Here is a 25,795-nt window from a genome sequence, read left to right on the forward strand (position 1 = left end):
AGAACTTGTATTGCCAGCATGAGTGTGACATCTCCCCAGTACGGAAGATTCTTCTGATGAGTTCAGTGGTGATATTAACTAATGTGATTTGTATGATGAAGTCTATTGACATTTGGAAGATATACATGATTGAGTGAACCAGCATTTTCCAGGTGATGAACGCCGGACTTTATGAAATCATGAGCAAGATTGACCCACAGGTCTTAATGGAACAGTCCGAAAAGCTTACTGATGGTTTCAGACCCCACTGCCTGTAAGAAACTACCACTGTGGGGTCTTGGCTGCAGTACCAAACAGCCTAGTTCCTGAGAAGCTATGTAAAAAGTCCCTTTCCCAACTGCATGTACGAGGTCTGACAGTTAAGTTCACGAACTTGCAGCAATGTTGCTAACTTCTTTTGAATGAATCAGAGAGATTATTCATTATGAATTTGCACCAACTGGACAGTTAACCAAGTTTACTATTACGAAGTGCTGAAAAGGCTGTGTGAAAAAGTTAGACGACCTGACCTTTCTGCCAACAATTCATGGCTCTGGCATCATGACAATGCACCAGCTCACACATCCGTGAGGGTGTTTAGCCTGTAAACAAATAACTGTATTGGAACACCCTCCCTACTCACCTGATCTGGCCCCCTATGACTTCTTTACGTAAAGATAAAGGAAATACTGAAGACATTTTGATGACGTTCAGGACATCAAGGGTAATACAACGACAGCTCTGATGGCCATCCCAGAAAAAGTTCCAAAATTGCTTTGAAGAGTGGACTAGGTGCTGGCGTTGGTGCATAGCTTCCTAAGGGGAGGACTTCAAAGGTGACCATAGTGATATTCAGCAGTAAGGTGTGTAGCACTTTTTCTAGGTTGAGTTCGTGAACTTAATTGTCAGACCTCGTATGTGTGAAGTCAGCTTTACTTAATGTACGTACGAGACTAGAAGCAGCTTCTAGAATCCCAGTCTTCTATTAAACCCAACAGGAACGAGATTAGTGAAAACGTCAAAGGCCACTCTTCTCCCTGGATTTGTTTTGCAAGTAATTTTTCCTAAAAAGCTAACAAATTATTTTTAAATGCAGTTTTGTGGTAATTTGTAACATGGTAATTATCAATGGCTATAACCTATTAATAGATAAAGGCTCTTCGGGGTTCCTAATTTTTGTAGTGTAAAGGGTCCTGAGACCAAATCATTTGAAAACTGCTGACCTACAGAAATTACCCTTAAGAATCACCTTCCAATTTTATGCAGTTATTCCTGAAGAAGAACAGAAAGCAACACTGGAAGAGGGAAATGTGCAGATCTGGCTCTCGGCATCAGTGTGCCAAGGTCTGGGCCAGCGGCTGCGTCCTCTCCCCTCCTGGGCAGGAGAGGGGGCGCTGCAGATCTGAGGAACCTCTGCCCAAGGATCTGTCCTTGCAGCTCAGTGTTAGTTCCCGCAGCGGTGCTGACACCTGGGTAGCAGCAGGGACCAGGGTTCCTGACACGAGAAGCTGCCAACACCTCCCTCCTCCACACCGGCCAACTAAAGAGCAACTTGTCCTCTGCTAGTATTCATTCTAAGCAAGTTCAGTGGTTAAAATCTTTTTTGCCAAGGACCTTAAGTTAGAGAAAGGGAACAATCTGGAATCACTGCAAAGACAATGGTTTCTCCAACTCATTTTATTAGAATGTCTGACTCTAATAAAAACTACCAGCGATGTGCCTAAAACTGCTGTACACAGGATACAGCTGACAGCTACCTGACACCTGCAGACACTGGAGCCAAAGCGTGGATGATAAAGGAGTGAGGGGAACGTGGAGGAGGCCGGCTGGGCGGCACTGCGCTGCCCGGGAGCCCTCACACCAACACCTGCCTGCACAGCTGTGAGCCACGCGCCCCATGGCCGGGGTCCAGGCCCAGCTCCTCTGAGAGCAAAGCCCTGCTCAGTCTGAATCACTGTCTGTCTCAGCTTCTTTCACGTCCACGCTGAACTTGTATTCCTGGTCACATCCCATGTAAGCGTCACTCATGAAGTACAGAGTGTAGTTGTGGGCGCCAGTGGCCGGGGCCACGAAATCGAGCTTCACCTGGAGAGAGCAGGAGGAGTCCGGGAGCATGAAGGGGGAGCACAACGTGGGAGGGCGCTCCTGCCCCGCCCCCACCTCAGAACCATCTGGGCCAGCGGACACTCACCTTGGCCTTCTGCTGCAGGGTCAGCCTCTTGATGGAGATGAGGCTATTGGACTTGGCATCTCCAATCACCACCCACCAGCCCTCTTCACGTTTCTGCAGTGACCAAAAGCCAAGAATTTCAGCACGTAAAACTTGTGAGCAATGAGACCACAAGAATGGTTTTTAAAAAAGTAGGAAAACAAAAACCAGATAGAAAGCTTTCTAGAAATCCCTCCTGAAATACAAGTTGATACAACTAAGATCTTAAAACTGTCAAAAGGTATCTCAAATGAACTCAGTTTTTAAGTAGTATGTGGACTCATCTGTTGGCTCTGGCTCACATCCTCGTCCCAAAGCACCTTTCCCATGTAGTGCTTGCCACTGCACCCAAGGTCCCTGTATCACAGCCTGAGTGTGGACAGCCTGCCCGCAGAGAGGATCCGAACTGGGCCTTGCCTCTGTCAAGACCCCCGTGCTGGCCAGTCCGCCATCAGAAAGCCCATTAGTCCATGTCAGAGCACACCTTCCTCGGAGCGCGTTCAACTAGTTTGTAAAATTAAGTATTACACACGGTGTGTCTGGTTTCTGCCAGACTTTCTTTCTTGTGGTAAAAGTCAGGCAACTGAGAGCACAATAAGTGGCGGTGAGAAAGGAGAGAGAAGAAACAGCTAGGAGAGTCCCACTGTCCTACAGCCACAGTGACAATGCACTGTGTACTGACTCTTGCCATGAAGGCCTCCAGCAGACACCCAGAAAAGACAGGTAGCAGGACATACCTGTGGAAAGAGAGGCGCGATCACGGGCCCTGTCACTTCCTCCTCTCGCTCCAGCTGCACCAGCACCACGACCGGCCCGCCACTGGGGGACAAAAGCAGGAGCACCTCAGCACCACGGCAGCAGGGACCTGGGACAGGGAACCGAGCAGCCCTCTGGCTCACCTGCGGATGGCGTCCTTCTCCACCACCTCGTAGGACAGCTCGATGTTAGGGTAGCGGTTACAGAAGCGCGCCACGTCCGCCATCTGGCTGTCGGACAGCTGCAGCAGCGCGTTCCGCTCTTCATCCTCCATCTCCATGATGTCGAAAACACTCTCGACTCCCTGCAGTGGGCATTCGGGGTTAGGGGGAGAAGACACGCTCACAGCCAATGAAACGGGTTCCAAGAAGCTGCCAGTCCCCATTCTACAATCACTACTGAGCAGGCTTTAGAGCACTGCCCTCGATCGCCAGGTGCGATCTCTAGCATGTCAGTGCAACACTTTCTGAGGAACCAGACCCAGAGCCCATCCTGCGACACCTGCCCCCAGCACCCACCCCAGTTCAGGACCCTCAGCTCTCAGGCGCAGCCCCAGCTCACCTTGTCTGTGCAACGTTTGATGTGCTCTGAGGTGAAGTGTGGCAGCTGTTTCAGGTATGAGTCCTTGGACCACATGGCCTGGGTGACCATCTGGGCCAGCTCCATGGCTGCCAGCGCAGGGCTGAGCCAGCCGTTGCTGGAGAGGACATCCACACAGGCCTGGATGAGCCGGATCGCCTGAGCGGGAAGGAGTGCGACAGCAGGTGTGGTTGGGGCTGCTCCCTCACAGGCCTGCAGCCCCGCAGCCCGCGCCCGCACCGCGGCCCCCCTACCTTGCTAAGGATCTCCTCTGTGTCTGACTGCAGCTCGGCGCTCAGCTGCATGCGGGACAGGTGAGCCTGCAGGAGCAGGTTGGTCTTGATGTGTGGGTCGTTGAACTTGGGGTTGTTCAGCTTGTGGGGGACCTTCTGAGCCAGCTGGAGAGAAGAAAAATAGCTGGTGACGAACAGGTGACCCAGCCTGAGATCAGCTCTTGGGCCAAACCCCACCTGTCCCAAGCTCGCAACCCTTCAAAACTAGGGGGGAGGGGAGGGCGTATCTGGGTGAAGGGCGTGCAGGTCCTGCAGTGACAGGCTCTGCATGCTCGGGCGCACAGGCCGCCTTGGGGACCCGCTCCGCGCCTGTACCTGCCGCAGCAGGCTGTCCTCGTGGTGCCGCAGGGGGATGTTCTCGTACTCGGCCGCGTTGGAAATGATCTCAATGAGACCCCGCACCTTGGTCTTGGCGTTCAGGGACATGCTGAAGAGCTCTGGCAGGAACACGGCCAGTTGGGAGGTGCACTCGTGGCCCGGGCCGCCCCACCCCCGGCACGGCTCCTCGCGGGCCACACCCACACGCACGGCCACGCCGCCGGCCCCTCACCGATGGTGGTGTAGTTGATGTAATAGTAGGCAGCGATCATGCCCAGGTTCAGGGGCGCCACGTCCATCTCGTCCTCTATGCTGATGCACTTGGACTGCTCCAGGTCACTCAGCGTCTGCTCCACCAGCTCTGACAGGTGATCAGACAGGTGACGGTGGGAGATGCCTGTGAAGGTGAGCGGTCAGTGGGCAGTCACAGGGAGAGGGCCAGCCACGGCTGTGGAAGCCACGAGGTCCACTGACCCTGCAAGTTGTAGTAATTGGGGTTCTGTGTCATGCGGCGGTACAGAAAGGTCCACGTGAGGTAGTCCACGGCGTCCTGCTTGTTCTCAATGGTCTTGGTGACAATCTCAGCATTGAAGTGGTCATGCATACAGTGGTCCAGGTGAGACTCTACTGGCAATGGCTCATATAAGAACTTTTTGAAGAAATCCTAGGAATCAGGAAGGGGAAGTAGGAACAGTCAGTGACAACACGGTTTCAAAGAAGGGCCAAGGGCAAGCTTGTGTGACAGACACAGCTAATACTGAAATTGGGAAGAGCAGCTGTGGACAAGGTGAGCGAGTTCTGGGCCTGGAATGCTGTGTGTGTCTGTCCCACTGGCATCACCGGCTCTTGTTACAGTGGGACAGGCCGAGCAGTGCCTGAGGGAAGATGGAACCAGCCAGAGGGCGAAGACCTCTCACATGGAGTCCAGAGCGGCAACAAAAGCAAAAGGCCACCAAATTTCCTGCGGCGGTGGCTTATTAAAACAACGTGGAAAATAAAAGCAGAAGTTGACAGAAGAACAGAAAACAAGACCTCCACTTAAGATGAAAGCGTGAGTTCCGAGGCTGGGACTGACCTTCTTGGAGCCCTGGCACATGATGACGCAGCGCCCCTCGTCATCCTGCAGAGGGCGGTTGGCGTGCCCCACCATCTGCAGCACGTCATAGATGGGGTAGTCCACGTACCTGGTGACGGAGGGAGGCAGGGGTGTGAGCACCGGGCCACACTCGAGCTCAGCTCGCCGAGGTCAGGGCGATGCGCCACGGGGAGACATGGGCACATCACAGCGAACAGTGTGTGTTCTGGGGCCAATGCACCTTCTCACTCAGCTACCGGCCACTGCGGTTTGCAGGGGTAGGAGCTGTGACTCTTGCTCAGGGTCCCTGACCCAGAACTAAAGGCCCATCTAATGCCAAAAGCAAGATCACTCCTAATAAAGGAGCACATATGTGTAAGTCAGGCTGCCACACTTAACTGTGTACTTCCTGAGTTATCAAGTCACCTGACTTCAATTCAAACCTACAAGCAGGTTCAGACATTAAAAATAGGCCCACAAAAATAAAACTCACTTCAAAAATAACCTAAATTTTGGAAAAAAATTATTAAGAGTTAAATTATTCGAGCTTTTTCTGAGAAAAGTCAAATCTACTTCTTGTCATCACAAGGCTGTGTGCTTTGGACCGAGTCACTTTCCCAGTCTACAAAACAAACAGGATAACTACACGGTCCGAGGTTTCTTCCAGCCGCCGGACGCCCGGTTCCCCGCTGCTGACACACAGGCAGACAGACAACTAGGAAGCCAGTGTGCGCCTAGGTCAAGGCTGAAAACTGTCCCCGCCCCGAACACCTGCTTGCTGGGTCTGCAGGTGTCACGTTCATTTTAGGAGAGGGGCTCCCCCTTGTGCCGAGCGCAGCTGGACTCACGCGTGGATCTTGCCATTGTAGTACTGTGTGTCCATGATGATTACCAGGTGGGCAGCCACACTCATGCCCCAGCAGAGACTCCGAGAAGCTACCACCACCTGGATGGCCCCTGGGGGTGAGGAGAAGAGGAGACTGTGTGCAGGGGCTGACCTGCTTGCAGAACGCAGAGCAAAGCCTGCCTGAAACAAGGTCTGATATGACAGGGTGAACGCGGTACTGTGTGAGGTGGCCCATCTGCCGTTGCCCTGCTTGGGGGACTGTCCTGGAGGCACCAAGGGGACCCTGGAACAGAATCCCCAGCCCAGCGGAAGCTGGAAACTGACCTTGCTGTCTGCGAAGTGCCAACGCAGCCCATGGAGGCAAACTCAAGCTCAGAGTGTGCCCCAAACCAGACAGATTCCAGGGTCAAACTGACAGGAAGTGGTTCTGACAGGACCATCTCCACTGCCGAAATGATAACTATGGAATGCTACAGGGCAGTAAGGGACGGACACACAGACCCCTAGGGAGATTACAGTTGTCCCGCTGGCACATCTCAGGTCTATGACCCTGGCAGGTCTGCTACCTGTGGAAAACCAGAGTAGGGGCTGAAGGACTAGCCCAGAAAAGCAGGCTATGAAATGACACAGCCTGGCATGCCCACCTGCCTTCTCATTAGCAAGCGGGGGGAGCACTTGTGCTGCCGCATGAGGTTACTCAGATGAAGGACTGTACCCCACCATCGGAAAAGCGCTCTGATGGGGACTGGTGCACCATGGAGGACAGCGCCACGCCCGTTACCACAGCACAGGACAGCACGGGTGTCATGCTGGGCCACGTTCTTACCTGAGCTGAAAAGCTGCTCCACCAGGCGCCGCTCCATGGCGCTGAGCCCCTCGTGCAGGTAGCCCACACCATTTAACAGCGTCTCCTTGAGCGTGCTGTCACTCAGCTTCTCCAGGTATGGGATCAGGTCTTTCTCAGTGCAGTGTAAGAACCTGGGCAGCACAGCACCAACTCAGCTCGGAGCGTTCCAGTGGCCGCCCAACCCCGAGCCACAGGGGGCCCACCCTCCAAACACCCGACGCCCCACGCCCAGAGGCCAGGTGCCTCCCACCTCTGCCGCTGGATGTCCGCCGCGCACGTGGTGAGGATGTCAATGGCAGTGAGGCGGGTCTGCTTGCGAGACGGTACGAAGACGATGACAGGCTTCTTGGGCGAGTGCTTGGTGATAGCGTGGTACACGGGCTTGGCCATGGACAGCAGGCGCGTCTGCGTGTGACTGATGTTGAAGCCCTGGGGACCACGGGAAAAAGAGAGACGGAGGTCACAAGACCCACTTCTGTGGAAAGGAGGCCACGAGGGACCAGAGGGCGGGTCCCACCTGGATGTGCAGCTCCAAGGGCACGGGGCGCACGTTCGGGTGGAAGTTGAAAGTAGAGGTAGCACTGCACCCCAGCCAGTGGGCCACATCCTTGGCGTTTGACAGCGAGGAGCTAAGTGCCACAATCCGGATGGGCCGCTCAATCTGGGAGGAGATGTAGCGCATCCGGGAGCAGATCACTTCCAAGACAGGCTGGGAGAGAGGGAGGGGCAGAGTCACCACGGCCCAGGCGCCACCTTGGCCCCACGCCCCGGAGGTACTCTCCCGGCTCCCCCTCAGGTTCAGGGCTCCCGTCTCTGGCTCCACCTCCTCCATGGCAGCCAATCTCCACTAAGAGTACCACAAAGTGTCCTACATCGTCCCTTGGGAACAAGGGGACGAGCCGAGTCCTCCCAGAGAAGCTCCTCGTGTCTGGCCTCAGACCTCCCCACGAGGCCCAACGCCAAGGTCACTGGGCCCCTGGTCCCGGGGCTGTGCATGCAGCCGTACCCCATTCTCGCCCCCGATGAGGTGGACCTCGTCCACCACGAAAAGGCTGATGTTCTGGACGTTCTTGCGCTGCTTCCAGCGCCGGGACAGGATGTCCCACTTCTCAGGGGTGCTGATGACGACGCTGCCTTTGCCCAGGAGCTTCAGGTCTGTGCTGGTCTCGCCCGTCAGCAGCACCACCTTCTTGCTCAGCCGGTCCTGGAACTTCTCGTACCAGTCCATGTACACCTGGCGGACAGGGAGGGAAGGCAGGTGTTGGCGGGCCAGGCAGCGCCCCCTGAGTGTGACAAACGCTGAGAAGCCAGGACTGGCTGCTCTGCAGGTCTCAAGCTACTATTCCCCCCCCCCCCACCCACAAACCCTCAGGGACGGGGGCTTCTCTTTAGTTCCCAAACTGAGGGAGTGACCGAGAAACAGCAAACAGTCCTGCCTCGAATGACCCTGCAAATCGACCCCAGGCTTCAGAGACGCCGGACCTGGGCTCAGATGGAAATGGCCTCCTCGTGGGAAGACTCAGGTGACACTGCGCCGTGTACCTGCTCTGCCAGCGCTTCCATGGGGGTGATGTAGACACAGCGCCCCTCGGAGTTCTGCAACAGCATCCGCAGGATGGCGAACTCAGCGCAGATGGTTTTCCCACTGCCCGTGGGGGCCCCCACAAACACGTTGTCATCACTGTTGTACACGGTGTTGAACACTGTGGACCGAGGGAGCAGCGTGAAACCGAGGACACACTCAGAGCGCTCCTCAGGCAGCAGGGGCAGGCCAGCCGCCGGCGTGGGTGCCCCCAATCAGGGCCAACAGCCTGCAGGCCGCCCCACTGGTGCTCTCACAGTCTCCCTCCCCCACAGAAGGAAAAAGCAAGAGTTCTTGCGGGATGACAAGAGAAGCAAAGGAGCCCAAGTCGTCTCCTCTGCTGGTCTTCTCAGGGTGCAAGACACAGAGCAAAGGGCCCTGGCTCCGTCTCTCTGCTCCGATGCTCCCTGTCTCCTAGGAAGCATCTAATGTGGGAAGGGAAGAGCCGAACCCCGGCATCGAGATGGGGTGGAAGTTCAAGTCCCATTTATTAGCTGCTTCAACTGGGTGCTGCTGCCTCAGTTTCCCCTTCTATCACAGGGAACACTGACAGCCATATGTCACGTGGTAAATCCCATGGGGCTGGAGAAAGGAACAGACGGGAAACGCCCGCGATGCCCTCAGCCCACAGCGCTCAGAACACAGGCGTGCTCTGCGCTCCCCGAGGTGATGGGCGGCCTTGTGCACTCTGCTCAACGACACATGACCCTCCTCGGTGAGCTGCACCAAGTGGCAAACTGCCCATAACAAGGGTGTGTGAGACAGGAAGTGCCTGGGGCGCTCAGCTAGTGGGCACTGAGGGGCTGCCACGCCTGCCAGGACCTGAGCACTCCCTCCCCAACCCCAGTGACCTTACAAGGCATCCAGGGGCTCTGACCGCCCAGGACCCGACACACCCACCTTGGGTCTGGATGGGGTTGAAGAAAGGAAATTTATCCTGGTAAAGGCTCTCGAAGGCGCTGTTTCTCAGGGCAGACACGGGCAAGGGCTGCAGGTCCAGCAGCTCGGTGGGTGGCGGGTACTTCTCGGGCAGGATCAGGTGGCGGAAGGAGACGGGCAGCTGCGTCTCACAAGCTGCCAGAGGAAAGCGGGTGGTAGGAGGCAGTCCTCTCGCCCTGAGGGCCCCTCTGCGCACACGGGAACCCTCCCTCTAAAAAGCTCAGGCTCACAACTGCCCCAGGGGGCGCGCGGGGACACTCACAGAGCCAGCGGTCAGACACCACACGGATGAAGTACTGAGGGGGCAGCGGCTCAAAGACGGGCACGAAGAACGTGATGAGGTGCTCGTCCTGGGCATACTTGGCCTTGAGCAAGAAGTACTCATGGTGCAGAATCACCTCACTGTCCACGTCCTCCACCAGGATCCAGAACGCCTCTGACGAACCATGGACCTGCCAGCACGGCAGGCAGGCAGGGGACGGTGAGCCAGCAGGGGCACACAGCCCTCCAGCCCAGCGCTCCCCAGGGCCTCTGCCCAGCACACCCTTACCTTTTCGTCCCACTGGAAGTCCGGCGTGATGGTCAGCTCCACCTTCAGGGTGGAGCGCGTGATGGGCTGCAGGTGTACCGACAGCTCCAGCTTGGGGAACAGGTGGACGTACTTGTGGATGGTCTTGCCCATCTTCGGCATGCGGATGAGCTCGCCTGCGAGGACACAGCGCACAGGGGCTGCGGCAGCTGCCGGGCGCATCTGCACACTGGGAGCCAGCGGGCCAGGCTGGCACACGCTACCCCCCTGGGGCAGGCCCTTCCCTGCCCTCTGGGTGGGGTCCAGGAGTCCCAGCCCAAGACTGGCCTAGGACTTCAGTGGGCTGGGAGGGGCGGCCGGGATGTCCGGGCACGAGGCCCGGGAAATGCAGTGTGACGGCCGCCGAGACTGGGCTGCAGGGAGGAGGACAGCTTCCCACGTACCGATCTCATTATGATTCAGGTCATACAGACGCTCAAAGGGGAAGTTCTTCTTCTCAATCTTCTTCACTACTTCCTCAGGGAGTTTCCGGAACTGGCGCAGAGGACACATGGACTGCCACCTACCCAGGTAAGAAACAAAACTGAGTCCCTCGTGCAAGGCTTGTAACAAACTGCCCTCATTATGGTTCCCGAGAGATTAGCTATGACCACACAAGTCATTCGACACTGTGCCAGCAGTGGGAACTGAGGGTCAACCCTCACCCCCCGTGTGCCCCCCACCCTCAGGGTACCTGGCCCCCAGGTGCAAGTCCCGTCTCGTGCATCAGGACTAGGAGTCAGGTGCACTCGGTCTTTCCCACCACCCTCGGACTTGGGACCCCTATCACGGTGATCGGCTGCCAGCTCCCCAGGCCCTCACATGCGTTTGTCGATCATCTTGCAGAGGTTCAGGGTCTTGTCTGTAAGCTGCGCCCAACCTCGGTTCAGGACAATTTCAAAGATGGCCCGCATCAACCGGCCTGCCGACTGGGCAAAGACAAAGCAATGCCTGTTACGTCCCCACTGTCCCCAGACTTAATGGAGTCACTCCACACATGGCTGAACAGCCTCACTCATGCAACCAGCCTCAGCAGTTCTGTAACAAAGGCCCCTGTGATTACTGTTCTCCTCTATGTAGAAGGTGCTTGCTGGATGCAGGCTAGTAGAAAAGGCAGCCCGAGCACCCGTGCATTTTAATCTAATACTCACTGCATGATTTTAAAGCTTTTGTCTCATTTAGCACTTAGGGCTCTAGCAAGAGTAAGGGTGCTACTAACTTGCGTTTACAGGTAAAGACAGAGTAGCCAATAAAGCCTCTTGCCAGTTCTGGATTCCTTCGTGAGCCCAGCCACCAGAGGAAAGCCATCCTCCAGGCAAGCAGACGCTATGTCTCGTGGATCTCCCTAGGGAGCCCCACCCTGCACTCTCTCTTAGGCCTTGCCTTTCCCACATGCTCAAGAGCTGGCTGCTGCTCAACATGCAGCAGCCAGCGCCAACTAGGGCAAAGCTCGGCGGTCTCTCCCCTCACCAGTGCCTCCCTCCAAGACACACAAGGAAGCCAACAGTTGAGGCCCCTTCCCCCGGCAGCACTACTCTGTCCTCACCTGTGTGACATACACCATGTCGGCCATCAGTGCAAAGCCCTCCAATTTCAGCTGCGAGATGAAGGCTTGGAGAAGCACATTGATCTGGAAAAAGCAAGGTCAGCCAGAAGGAGGGCAATCATTGAAGAGCCCAAGGAAATCAATCACACGTCTGCTCTGGGCACCCATGCCAACAATGTAAGACCTTCTACAGCTCTTGACTTACAGGCGTGAGGTAACTGTTACTCCACACGAAAAGAACACACGAGAAGGATGCTGAGAGGACCGAGTAGGTAACCCAGCACAAATCCCATGCAAGGTCCCCCTTTGAGAAGGTCCAGAAAACCGCCTGACCCTCGTCCCGAGCAGAGGAGACAGGCTCACCTTCGCACTGGGCTCCTCGATGCTCTCCTTTACCGGGATGGGCACCCTCTCCAGCAGCTTCTGCAGCTCCAGCTTCTCCTCCTGCCACGAAAAGGAAACAAGTCAAGGCCCAGGCGGGCGGTCGAGGACAGAACCCGTCCGGCGAACTGACGGCGAGCACCCGATCCCTGTCCCCACACGCGACACAAGAGGACTAACCTCTCTGACGGTGATGTTCTTGAACTCGGAGGACAACGAGAAGACTCGGAAGAGCTCGATCTCACTCAGCGTGGGCTTCAGCAGCTGGTTGTACGTCTGCACTGTGTCGTTGGTGATGTAGTAATGGCTGGCTATCCGGCCCAGCTCTGTCACCTGAGGAAGAAAGACTCAGTCCAGCGTGGGCATTCACAGGCCGCAACCTCTCACCGTGGACAACATGTGCCCCTGGGTGGACGCCCCGTAGTGCAACTGCCTGGCCCAAGCACGTGGAGAAAGATGGCACAATAATCTGACCCACAGTGAACAGACACCCACACGGAAAACACAGCAGAACTAGCACCTTTATTCAAGCTACAGAAAGGCGGCCCCGTCAGGCTTTATCGTACCGTTTCAGGAGTCCCTAGGTTCAGACCACACAGCCCCACCTGTCTTTCTACTGTTCCTAGCAATGGGCACGAGGCAGGGCTCACATCGGAAGTGTGAGCTCCAGGCGTCTCCTGGGACTACGACTCGCTGAGACCTTCGCCTCCACCCCTCAGCCCACTCACCTGGAAGTTGCCTGTCTTCTTGTCATACTTGACCAGGTTGTTCTTATCCAGCATCAAGGCAGCAGTATGAACCAGATCTAGTCGGCGCTGGTCCAGCAAGGGGTCTCCCTTGAGGTCATCGTGAGAGATGCCGTAGAGGGTTGGGGACCGGAGCATTCGGATGTACAGGTAGGCGTAGCCCAGCCAGTTCACCGCGTCCTGCGAAACAGCACGTGGTGTCAGCGTACAGAACTGGTGTCCAAATGAGAAGCTCCCAGGATCACTGGACATTAGTTCCCAAGCGTAGGAGTGAATATTATAGGTCTCCTGAATGTTTATTTCATCATGAAAAAGCAGTCTTTTCTGAAATGTCAGCAAAGGGCAACTGTCCGCCATACCCTAGCAGCTGAGACTGCTCTCACTGAGGTGTGGGATGCAGGAGGGAGGACCCCGGATGCCAATGGCACACAGCACCGAACACACCCCACTCCTGGTACCTGGCTCTCCGGAGAAGGCAGGAGGCGCCCCCCTACCTTTGCGTTCTGGACGTTCCCCAGCACGATTTCCGCATTGAGCATGTCGGGCAGCTTGGACACCATCTGGCTCTCGATGGGAAGCTGCTGGTTGAGGAGCGACAGGTAGTACTGGAGCTCCCCGTGAGACGTGATGAGTATGCCTTCACCCTTGGTGTCATACTGGGGTCTCCCAGCGCGTCCCAGCATCTGAGGCAGACAACAAAGCGACAGAGCTGTGGCCACAGGGCTGCTGGGTGGCACTCCAGGCTCCACTTTCCAGGCCCTGGCCTTCCGCTGGCTCTCTCTACGGCATCCTCGCCTTCCACACACAGGGTCCTCTTCCCCACCGAAACAAAGGATCAGTACCTGCAGGATGTCCAGTGCCCCCAGTTCTGTCCAGCGCCCCTTCTCGGGACTGTACACCTGGGTGCCTTTGATGATGACTGTATGTGCGGGGAGGTTCACACCCCAAGCCAGCGTTGCTGTGGACACCAAAACCTGAGGCAAAGTGAGGTGTAAGGAAAACAGATGTTTCCACCAGAGGGTCAGTGTCCCCTACTCCTCTAGGCAACCTGCCCCAGAGCTTCTGGCAGGAGTGTCCTGAGTCCCCTCCCTGTCACAGAATAAAGAGGAAGGGAGTCCTGGGGTCCTCACCTACTCAAGAATTAACCTTTCAAGGATGTAGGGACACCTAAGAGGCAGAAGTGCAAACCTATACTAATCAACTTAGCGTGTCACTAGATGATGGAAAACAGACTCTCCCAAGAGAGAAAGAGAACAAGGCACGACCTGGAGTCACCGTGACGCCTGCTGTGCTGTGTTTCTCAGACACGTTCCTAAGCTCACATCTCCCCCGAGGCAGGTTATGAGCGCGGGGAGAGGCGGCACCACCACTGTGCTCACCACAACCCTCTGCCCTGGGCACCTGGGCCAGAGACAACAGAGTGCCAGGGCCAACCCACAGTGCCACCCGTGCTCCGCCCCCTCACCTGAATGTGTTTATCCGCAAAGAGGTCCTCCACAAGCGTCCGGTCAACTCTGGTCATGCCCGCATGATGGATGGCAAAGCCATAGGGCAGAAGGTCCTTTAGCTCCAGGTTCTGTGGGAGAGAAAACGAATGGGCGATGAGGGGAGCCTCCTGTGGGCCCCCCCAGACATCAGTGAGCCTCTTCACAGGAGCTCCTGGCCTTGCCCCTCACAGGATCAGCCTCCACCTGTGTGCAACATGGCATCATGGTGCCGTCCCCGAGGACGGTCTGGACGACCTCGGGCCGAGCCGGTCCCAGGCACGGTGACAGCCGGCCAGTCTGTCCTCACCTTGCACTGCTCAGCTTCCGTCCGAAGGACTTCTGTGGAGGCAGAGCCTTCTCTGAGGAACAGACCCAGAGTGTCCTTCTCGAGGCACATGTCCCGGATGGCCCTAGCCGTCTTCCCCGTCTCCTTTCGAGAATGGACGAACACCAGCACCTAAGTAGAGATCAGTCACGAGACACAGCTCCCCAAGCCCTGCCACAGCCCGGGGTACTCACAGCAGGAGGCAGAGGAACCGAGGTCTGAAGAGGAGCACCTACAGGCCCAGGAGCGTAAGCAGGGATGGCAAGACCCTAAGACAGTCAACCACGCAGCGCCGTGCCAGTCCGAAACTGGGAAGCTAAACCAACTCTTGGCACCTTATCTCTATGTTCACACGCAATGCGGACGCAAATGCAGGCATCTCAAATTAAGAATTTGTGCTCAGGCACAAGATTCTAAGCCACCTGAAGAGTGTGTCTGCGAAATAACAGCTAGAATATTTATGAAACAGTGGGCAATAGCCTTTAGAAAAGGACTTAAGAAATAAGTCTGAGTATGAGACAAGCACTATTTTGTGGGTAATAAAGTCCTCCAAGTCTTTAGTGCCAAGAAAAGATTGGCCTCTTCATCTAAATCCGTCTCATCTAAATGTAACGCTAATTTTTACCAGACAAAAAAATAAATACGTAACCTGTCACTTTTCCTTAGTTTCTGTCTTGGTTAACATGGCTAAACTCAGTTTTTGATTAAAAAATTGTATACTTTCTAATAAAAATACCCTTTCACTAGCTAACTTTCATCTTTATATTTACTGTTACACTTTTGGTATGAACCCCTCAAAATTTTTAGAGAAGGGACCTTGGTAATGTAGATGGAAAAACTGACTATCTATGACTAAGATTTCTCTTTGGGGAGTTTTTAAGTTACAAATGCTATTTCTCTAATGGTTTATAGGACTGTTCAGGTTATATTTCATCTAGCCTGAGTTTTGGTAGCTGGTGGTTTTTGAGGAAATGGTCCATTTCTTCCAGGTTCTCAAATTTATGTGTAAAAAGGTTGTTCAGAGTATTCCTTTATTATCCTTTCAATGGTTCAGGGTTCTGTATAATACCCCATTTCATTCCTGCTATTGGTGATTTGTATTGTGTCTTCTCTTTATCTTTGTTAACCTTGCCTGGTTTTTGGTAAAAGGAAATTCCAAAAGAACACAGTTCACAAATGATAAGAAACCATAGACAGACCTGATTTTTTCCAGCATGTTCCATGATCTTCTCATAGACGATTTCATTCATGATCTGGAAACGCTTGATAGCTTTTTTCTCCGTGATGCCCACATAAGTCTGTTCCAGAGGCACTGGGCGAAAGCTACAAGTTCAACAGTTAAGACAAATGAGGCCCAAAACACTGAAGAAAAAAGTGGTCCTTTTCACTGCCCAGGAGCGGTATTCCCTTTTGGATGCATACCACATCAAAACCCAGGGCCCTTCTAAAACCCAAGCCAACAGAGCACCTTTGGAAGGGGAAAGACAGCAAGGTCACCGGGTGACACTTGTCCCCATCCCCACACCTGTTGTCGAAGTAGAAGAGGCCCTTGGCAGGGTCGACGCGCAGGAAAGTGGCCACATCCTCATAGTTGGGGAGGGTGGCACTAAGCCCAATGAGCCTGACGTCCTCTTGGGTCATCTCAATGTTTCGGATGGCCCTAGCCACCAAAGCTTCCAAGACAGGACCTCTGTCATCGTGGAGAAGGTGGATCTCATCCTAAGGAACGGGAAGGCAGCCACTGACGTCGAGGACTGGAGGAGTGCAGGAGACAACTCACCAGGAAGCACCCAGGAAGTAACAGGCTCTGCCCATGGTGCTTTGCTACAGCCCAGGGAAACGGAATGCTTTATGGCAAGAAAACCTGACACTGCAGCTGAGTTCTGAACTCCACTACTTAATGAAAACAAAGCTGCTGACCAGACGTTTGTATCAAAAGCTGCTAACGTTTGTATCAACTAGGGATGCACCTCTGGGCAGGGACCCTCAGCAAGACCGGCAGACAGTAGGCACCCAAGGTGAGTTCACAGGATCTAAGCAGTGCTGCTCCAATTCGGTGAGCAAACCCAGCAGCAGGGGATCTTATGACAACGCAAACTGCATTGCAGTAGCTGTGGGTGACCTGGGGTCTCTGCAATCCTACCCAAGACTCTGAATGACTAGGCTCTAAAACGGGGTTGGCAAACTTGTTCTCAAAGGGCCAGACAATGCGTTAGGCTGCGGGCCACAGTCCGTTACACGGTGCACAGAAGCAGCTGTAAACAATGCGTCCCAATAAACAAAACCCAGCCGGCAACGGCCAGTGCCTCCTCCCGAACGCCGGGCACCAACGGAACGAGCACTCCTTTCCATTTCCCACACAGCAGGGGCTGCCAACCCGTCACGGGCCTGAGTGCCCGCTGCCCGTGTGGAGCGCATCCCGACCGCTCCGCAGGCCTCTGATGGACTGCTTCTTAAAAAGCCCTGGGAGGTTCTGGGAGGACTTACTAGTTCTTTTCATTTATCTGTTTACATTTACCTCACAAGAGTCCAGACGTGAACAAAGATAAAAAGAATAACACAGGAGACACTGTGCCTATGGGGAACTTGCAGGTAAGTGCAGATTCTCACTGAACAGTGACGGCGAAGCTGGAAGCCTGGCCACTGTGCCCTCCCTGGCGCCTGCTTACCAGAATGATGAGCCGCACGAGCTGGGTGTAGGTGCGCTCCCCGCCCTTGCGGGTGATGATGTCCCACTTCTCGGGGGTGCAGACGATGATCTGAGTGGCACTGATCTCCTCCTTGCACAGCTGGTGGTCACCGGTCAGCTCTGCAACAGTGATGCCGTACGTGGCCAGGCGCTGGGCGGGGAAAACGCACGTCAGGAGACAAGGCTTGCAGGGGCCTTGGCACCACACCTTCTGCCTAAATGTCCGAGCACAGGGCACGGAAGTAGGTAGCCGCCCATCGGGGAACCCCAGGTGAACAGATCGACCATACAAACAAACCCAAGTTCACACTCGGGCAAATGAAGCAGAGGCTCCCTGCAAGCCCCGCACACCCAGGGGGCAGTGCGTCAGGCAGATTCCCGCACCTGGACTGTCATCAACACAGCCACCTGGGGCTTCATAAATACTCTGACAATGCTCTTGAGACAACTAGAGAAAACTGCTATGGACAAGACGACAGAAAGACGTAATAAACCCTCGCAAAAGGCAGGACAGGTCCGGGACATGCCACTGGGCCTGGGTCAAGTTCCGACTTTGAAGTGGAACGACCGCCACCTGAGGCACTTCAGAGACGCCGCGATACAAGCAGCGCACAGCAGGCCTGCTCCCACACTGCACGCTCCGCCAGCCGCTCACCTTTCCAAAGCTGCCCACCATCTCCTGCACCAGAGAGCGCATGGGAGCGATGTAGATAATCTTGAAGTCATCCACGTTGATGGTGCCGTCCATGTTGATGTGCTTCCCGATCTCTCGGAGCATGCACATCAGCGCCACATTGGTCTTCCCGGCACCCTGAGGCAGAGGTCACAGCTGAGGCCTGCCCATCCGGGAATGCTCACTGCCCTAACTCCCGTGGCCTTGTCACCAGAACAGGGAACAGAGCACGGCCTGGGATTTATCTACCACTGAACATCTCTGCCACAAAAGAATGAAGAACTGGGGATACGGGTGGAGATTAACCATCTCAACTCTCAAAAACATACACTCTCCTGCTCCCCGGAAAGCAGCGGCCCAGGCAGTGCTTACGGTGGGGGCACACAGCAGCAGGTTCTCGTCGGTCTCCAGGGCTGCCCGGTAGAGCTTGCTCTGGATCCGGTTCAGTGTTTTGAAGCCCTCGAATCCGGCCTGGGCGTACTTGGGCAGCTTCTCCACTGGAAGCAGTTGCTGGAAGGAGGAAAGGTGTTCACATCACAGTGGCAACCCCATGAGCACTGTTCTTGCAGACAGCCAGGACTGTGTTTCCTGGGAACCTTCCTGCGTCACTCTCCACTGAAGGCCAGGCCAAAGGGATCAGTACTGAACCCTGGGCTCAAAATCCCCAGCGGAAAGCTCTGCAGCAGCTTCCCCTCCTGGGGAACTGTCTACGAGACAAGGCCACACTGTGGTGACTGGGGTGACATCCAAACCAGAAGGGAGGTGAGCTAGGAGACACTGAGGCAGTTCACTCACTTCCTCTGAGCCAAAGGGCTTGGGCTTCAGAGCAGGCACATGCACCTCTTCGTAACCCTTACGCTGGCGACGGAAGGATCCATCCGGAAGCTGGCAGCGTTTATTGGCCATGAAGTGGCTCCCTTGGGTAAAAACCAGGTCCTCCAAGTCGAGAACCTGCCGTGGAGCCAGAGCCTGGGACAAGGAAAGACACACACGGGAAGTGAGTGAGCTGAGCCCAAGAGCTCCATCCGCCGCAGTCGTGGGGGTTTAACACCGACCTCTCCGCCCTGGTCCAGATCCATGGTTTCCAGGTCCGTGTCCATCCGGGACTGCCGCACTCGCTCCCTTCGGGACCGCTCCTCCTGCATGGGGAAAGAGAAAAGGGCAACGATTAGTCACCATTCTAGTTCTTGTCCTTCTCAGTCCCTACTTAGCTAAGCTGGCCTCACAGGTGCTGACCAGTAAGACCCAAAACAGAAAGACAGCCCTTTTCATTCAGACACCTGCCACAGGGACCACCAGAGGACGAAATCAGGAAACAGCTTAAAAGGGACAACGCACAGTGCAGGGATTTCAAACAAGTCAACACCGAGGGTGCTCCTGAAGGCATGCAAGTGTGGGTTCTGTGTTCAGCAAACACATGTTCTGTCCTCTACTTCAGGAAAAACCCTGATTTACTGCGCACAAAAACAGGAAAGGGCCCCTGGAGCTGGTGAGGACGGCAGGTCAGAGTCCTCTCGACCACACCAAGTGAACGTGTCCACTCTAATCTGTACACTGACAACCCACAAAGAACTTAGAGAAAGTCTTCACTTCTTCAACTTCCTCGCTCAAGTAGGCATTTAGCTTTATGCTGCAACCTTCTAGCTGATGTTTCTTTCCAAAGCTAACCCTCCAGGCTCAGGAGTCATATAGACGGCCCAGCCCAGCCCTCACCCGGATCAGATCCTCCTTCTCGGTTTCGTGGAGCTGGTAGAGGAACTTCGAGAGCTCTGGGTCAGCTTCCATCTTCCCCATAATCCTCTCCTTTTCAGCTTCGCTCTGTGCACTGGCCAGCAAAGTGCAGTACAAAACTGCCAACAGCAAAAGGAGAAAGGGAAGGTGAGAAGGCGGGGGTGGGATAAAATCAACCTTCAACCTTGGGTAGAAAGAAAAATGAACGAAATGTGCTGAAGCTATGATGGCAGCAGTCTCCACCGGGCACGCGTGTGTGCACTGCCGAGGGCCCACTATATACTCACTCATCACCCTGTGCTGACGCAGCCCCCACCGGGCACGTGTGTGTGCACTTCCGAGGGCCCACTGTAAACTCACTCATCATCCTGTGCTGACGCAGAACTTTGATAAAATCGAATGTGTTGAAACCAAGGAGCAGCACCAGCTGGTTCTCACACTCCCGGTCATCACTGGCCGTCTGCAGAAAAGACAACAACAGGATTAAGGACACAGCCGTCTGCTTCATACACTGTCACACCCACTGAGATACACGGCACACAACATCACGACCCTGGCCCTACCTTCAAGATCTCCAACACTTCATCTGCCTTCTTCTGCGACACGATGGCATCGTCGTAGAAGCGACTGAGCTGCCGTTGTAGCCAGAACGCGTCAATGTCCCGAGGGTGCAGGTCCTTCTTCTTGGAGCTCATCAGTTCACCGGAGACTACGAGCTGCACAAGTAATCAGGCACTGAGCCCGTCACGTCCAACTGCACCTTGTCACCACGCAACACCGCTCTACTCGCCACCCACAGCCCACCTTCTTCTGAGAACTTTCCGGAGACAAAACTCAGCTACCCTGCATTCAGGAGCACACCAACCTAAGATGTCATCAACACAGGCCTTTGAGAGAGAGGGTGACTGACTGAAATCTTAAGAAAATGAAGACACTAAGTGTTGATCGCGGCTCACACTATGAAAAGGGAGCTCAGGACGTGCCGCCCCAACAGGCAGCAGTGAACAGGCGCAGACTGTACTCACATTGGCCGAGAGGGTGCAGCGCACCACAGCCTCATCCCCTTCCATGTCATCATCAGACGCCTCTTCTCGAACCTCTCCATACACATCTTCATCGCCTTCCTGTGGAAGAGCCCCCACCCCAGCTCGTGACACGGAGCTGACTCCCATCACCACAGCAGCTCTCCCAAGTCGCCGCGAGATAGTTCATGGTCAGAGCGATAGCTTTGGGGCGACACCAACAGCTTATTGGGGGCAGGGTCAGCCTTGTCGAGTACATTTAATGTGGACCTCCGTGAGCTGCTTCTACTCTTTCTGCTCCGCACCTGAGGCTGCCGTGGGATCAGTCTCTCATACACACCCGATCAATACATGAAATAAAGAGCAGGCAGCTAGCAGAAGAGAAGAGCGAAGCAGAAGCATCTTGGGTCCAGCAGTGTGGACAACACTCAGCTTGCTCACCACCATCTTTATTCACACACTGCTTCACACTGCACTGTGGACGCAGTGGTCATGTTAAAAGCAGGCACTTAACAATAAGCATTCATTAAATGAATGAATGCTACAAGAAAAGCATTCTTTGTTGCTACGTAAAATCATAAAATCCTATTAACTGTAATATAAGAAGGGCCTCAGCAATCACCTATTTCACTCATCTCATTTGACAGATGGTGAAACTGAGGCAAAATGACCTGCCCAAGACATAGGACCAAAATCCAGACCGCCTGGCTCCCAGCTTAGCGCTCTCTCCTCTGACCCTCCTACTTTGCCTCTTTTTCCTGTCCAGCACATCATATTACAAGGCCGGCATTTTACCTTTCTAGAGGCAAACTCACCGCTCAAAACTCTAAAGCAACTTTGCAAAGATTTCCCAGAGCCCCCCATTCCCGTTTATTTATATTCAAGAAATCATAATTAGATTGTAAACCTCATTGGCTTCTGCAACTGTTACTTAAACAACCAAGTACAAAATGTGCCCGGGCTCTTGGGCAAACATGCATTCTTTTGAAACTGGCTGCAGGACACAGTACTGATCAGTGGGAAATTATTACAGTGAGGTTAAAATGCAGTGAAATGTGACGGCATACCCCCTCGGTGAAGGTATACATTGTACTTACCTTCTTTCTTTTTGCCGATGCATTTGTTTTATTTTAAATTATAAGTTTACATTTATAAGTTTAATTTGCTCTTTAAAACCAAAAGATGACGACACCAGCTTTTTAACAAAATAATATATATGCCCAAGTCTGACACCCATTCGACACCACAAAATTTATCTGGCTTCAGCTGGGGGCTTCCTTACACTAGTCGTGGTCCCCTTGCCTCAACAATTTCAAAAACCAGGAATAAGCTGTGTCTGTTTGCTGCAGCACTCACCTCCTCATCAGACTCAAACTGTACATTCACCCCGTATGTCTCATCAATGTTGTCGTCTGAAACAACAAGGGGTTAGAGAGGACAGTGAACAGACAGCAAGAGGAAGCACCAGGGAGCTCATTTCCTCCCCAGTTGCCTGACTTCCCTCTCAGGACAGATGGCAGGTCTAAGGACTCACTTTACAATGGACACTGAGAGCCACCTGTACTGCCACCAGCAAGGCCCTCCCCACCTGCCAAAACTGGGTTAAGTCCCTGTTCTGCTTGCTCAACCACTTGAGCTCCCCAGGCTCTGCCCAGATTTTCTCCCATGTTCTATACAACAAAAGGGTCCAGAGTAAGAAATGGCTGCAGTGATCTAGGGCTTCTGGTGTCCAGCAATGGTAACTATTCAAGAAACACCACAGGTTATGGGAACTCACTGACACATTCAGCTGTTTTAAAGACTGGAGCTAGATCATGTTTAGGGGTTAACAAGCAGCCAGTTAATGTGATCAGGACATAAAGAGTTCAGTTACCCATGTTCTGGATCTCCTTGTCTCCACCGTAGTCTGTGATCTTTTTGCCCAAGTTCACTAGCACGTGGTATCTGGTATCATCTGTCTGACCCAGCAGCAGGTCAATCTCCTTTCTCCTTTCCTTGTCACGAAGCTTTTCATTCTTTAGGACAGCCAGAACTTCATCAGCTGCCCCACAAAGAATATCACGTGGCTGGTGGCAAAAACGACCCAACAAACATTTAGAACAATGACAGGCAGAACATCACCAACCAGCTTTATGTGACAACAGGATGTAAGGAGTCATACCTGTTTAAACCCTGCATTCCAGGTTCTGATCATAGTCATTAATGTTAATTCAAAATGCCACCAGACTCACATAATTGAAGACCCCTCTGTTTTAAAAATGATTAGGTAGGTGGTCTTAGGAAGGAGAGGGCATGGCTTCCACTATCGTCTGCCACACTTCTCCAGGTGGTATACGTGCTCCATAGTCTTCCACTGGCCTGCCAAACTTCTGGAATTCTCGATCCTCGCCTCCTCTAGCACCCACCTGACCAGAGCCTCAGACTCATAATGGTCCCTAACCACACGGGAAGCACTGTCTCACATAAAGTAAGTGCTCAGGAAATATCAGCCACCTCTGCAAACTGGCATGGCCCACACAGGAACATCCACAGGCAAGGTTCTCTGGCACCCAGCTGTGAGTCCCTCCGTGTCCACATCCATGGCTTCACCCCGGGGCTGCCTCACCTGGTCCCCAAGAGCAGCCTGGATGAAGCTGAGCAGCACCTCATAGGTCTCCCGGGTCTCCTTCGTTTTGGGCTTGTAGATGATGCCCACCATCTCGTCGATGCCCTCCGACAGCAGCGTGTACCCCTTCATCTTGTTGATGTCGTGCCGGTCCTCGTCACGCTTCCTTCGCCTGGCAGACGCAGTGATGGTGAACGAACGGGCAGAACCTTGCCCTCGGAGGCAACACTAAGAAAGCCCACCCTCCTCCTCAGCTTCTTGGCACACAGGTAACATCCAAGCGACTGCACCTCAGCACGAGTCCCATCTGGCCTTAGTCACTTGCAGGTGTGTTTCCTTCCGGGAACACAGCACCAGAGCGGGACTCCTCTCACTCTCCCACTAGATGCACTGAATGTCACAGGAAGACATCCTCCTCATTCATTCACAAAAAACAAAACCACCTTTTTATTTTGTAAGACCATATTGTGCAATTGGATTTTGAATAGTTTTTCACCCCAGACACATTTTCTTTTTCTAGCCAGGGAAAATGAAGCGCCAAAAGAATCTACTGCCATTGATTCCGAATAAATTGTAACAAAAATGTAAAAGAACTATATCCCCCCCAAAAGTGAAAAAAACCTGTGTTTCGTTCCATGGCTGCTTAAACATTAGTCTATAACAACAAAAGTATAACATGGGCAACAGCAGAGGAAAAAAATAGGACTCTGAAATCCGTAATGGAAAAAAAAAGATTTACCGTGACAAGGGAATAGCAAGAGTCTTAAAGACATCATGAAGAAAATTAACATCTCTCTATGGACCAGAAACACATATGTTAGAAAAAGGTCTAAACGTTGTTTTCCACTTCAGGCACATTTGTTGAGGACAAAAGACCTTCTAACTCTTATGTTGTTTTTATCTTCACGGAGTTGTTTCACTGCTATTGACGTCTCATCTTACACCCAGCATTTCAGCAAAAAAAGCTGTTCAAATGCTCAAGGAAAGAGAGATTTTGGCTCTGAAGGAAAACCATTTTCCCCTTGGTACTCACTTGGCTCTTCTTTCCTCCTGCATCTGTGGTTTGGTCCGTTGAGCCTTATCTCCCATCCGGGTGCCCTCCAACTTCCCAACCAGGGACAGCACCTCTCCTGTGGGTTCATCCCGGCGAGTCCGGTCGATGAGAGAGCGGTCAGCTTGGAGGACAAGATTCGAGTTCTAAAAAGATCACAATATTATGGAACCTCTGACACGAGCAGGGCCAATTCCTATGTCACAGGGATGCCAGAGGATGATAAAGGAAGTAAAAACTGGAGCAAGCAGGTGCTAACGATCACTAGTCAGAAAAAGATGTTTTCCTCAAGACCCACTAGTAGTATCCCACAATTGCGCATGAGTAAATGGCAACGAAATCAGTTAACCCATCCTGCTCCTAACAACGCCCATAGTAAGCCACACCGCGGACAGTGCTGGGTATGTTGGGGGTGGCATCTGGAAGGGGGCGGATATACCGCTGACAGGACAGGGACCCCGGATCCGATCTCCCCTCCACTCTCGCGGTTCTCCTGCAGGCCTTCAGACAAACTACCTTCCGCCGCCTCTCGCTCCCCAAAGGGCTCCCGAGCCCGGAGTCCTCCCGGAGCCCATACGCACCGCCTTGTACTCGTACTGCAGGCTACGGGCGGTCACATCCGCCATGGCCGCGGCCGCTCCGGGGTCTTGGCGCTCCGCTACCCCTTACCACACACTACGAAATGCCGCCTCTCCGCCCTCCCGACGGGTCGGAACGACGCAGGAGAGACGCACGGGAGACGGAGAGAAACCAGCTCTTTTCCGCTTCCGGGTCGCGCGCCGGAAGTGCAAGTGGGGCGCATTTTCCGCGGGCGCGCGCCGTTTCCCTTCTGGGTGGGGCCGGCGAATTCCGGGTCCCGGAATCCCGGGACCCTCCGACTCTGGTTCCGGCTACCTCCTGCCACTTCGGACTCACCGCCCATACTCTTCCTCTACCTCGGGCTCCGGCTTCAGCACCAAAGGCTCTTCACTTCCTGACGAAACGTTCACCTGCTTAGCCCCCTCGTTCCAACCCCAGCGCTTTTCCAGCCGCTCCTGACAGTGGCATCTGTCCTGTGGGCTGTGCAGGCTGGGAGGAGCTAATTAGCTCCAGTTCCGGCTGAGGAAACTGAAGCACCCAGCGAGTAATTTATAATAACTTGCGGGTGTGCGCGCTCGCGCCTCAGTGAGTGACTGATGTCCTCCTTTGGGTTTCTTGTCCATAGAAGTACTATTCATAACAGCCTACTGAGGCATGTCCTGGGAACTGCTAAGAGCTCAGTTTAGCTGAGCGCGGGGCAAATGGAACCATGGGATATAATTTGGATAGATATCGTTTAGAATCTCTTGGGAAAAAAAAATGCCACTGTTAAGAGTTTGCACTTTAGCCTAGGAGACAGTAGGAAGCCATAGCAGGTTTCTGGTTTGGGGTTTTTCGTTTTTTTGCAACTTTACATCAGGTGTTTGATTAGAGGCACCAACATTTAGATTGAGCAAAAAACTATCATGTGGCAAGCATTTGCAAAGTGCCACTTTGGCATACATTATCTCATTTAATCTCCATAAAGC

At 53.7% G+C, this 25,795-nt stretch overlaps 1 protein-coding gene across 1 annotated transcript; it reads right to left on the reverse strand.

The window, feature by feature from the left end:
* Positions 1-1,637: 1,637 nt before the first annotated feature.
* SNRNP200 (small nuclear ribonucleoprotein U5 subunit 200) lies at positions 1,638-24,982 on the reverse strand. Its single transcript, XM_033100881.1, has 45 exons — positions 24,830-24,982; positions 24,231-24,394; positions 23,198-23,369; positions 22,466-22,658; positions 21,949-22,004; positions 20,596-20,694; positions 20,134-20,286; positions 19,931-20,030; positions 19,553-19,689; positions 18,895-18,978; positions 18,635-18,808; positions 18,212-18,349; positions 17,822-17,977; positions 17,147-17,317; positions 16,003-16,196; positions 15,677-15,800; positions 14,460-14,609; positions 14,131-14,241; positions 13,508-13,639; positions 13,160-13,348; positions 12,648-12,845; positions 12,100-12,252; positions 11,902-11,982; positions 11,539-11,622; positions 10,815-10,921; positions 10,397-10,515; positions 9,975-10,129; positions 9,687-9,876; positions 9,386-9,559; positions 8,446-8,606; positions 7,910-8,137; positions 7,421-7,612; positions 7,154-7,332; positions 6,883-7,034; positions 6,058-6,166; positions 5,210-5,318; positions 4,609-4,798; positions 4,367-4,531; positions 4,132-4,253; positions 3,778-3,921; positions 3,506-3,682; positions 3,088-3,248; positions 2,926-3,007; positions 2,171-2,263; positions 1,638-2,064 (listed from the first exon to the last, which is right to left on the reverse strand). Exons 1-45 carry the CDS (start codon positions 24,872-24,874, stop codon positions 1,921-1,923), a joined length of 6,411 nt encoding a protein of 2,136 aa, XP_032956772.1. The 5' UTR covers positions 24,875-24,982; the 3' UTR covers positions 1,638-1,920.
* Between the last annotated feature and the right edge of the window lie 813 nt (positions 24,983-25,795).

Source organism: Rhinolophus ferrumequinum (assembly GCF_004115265.2).
Source record: "Rhinolophus ferrumequinum isolate MPI-CBG mRhiFer1 chromosome 13 unlocalized genomic scaffold, mRhiFer1_v1.p Super_scaffold_3, whole genome shotgun sequence".
NCBI lineage: Eukaryota > Metazoa > Chordata > Mammalia > Chiroptera > Rhinolophidae > Rhinolophus > Rhinolophus ferrumequinum.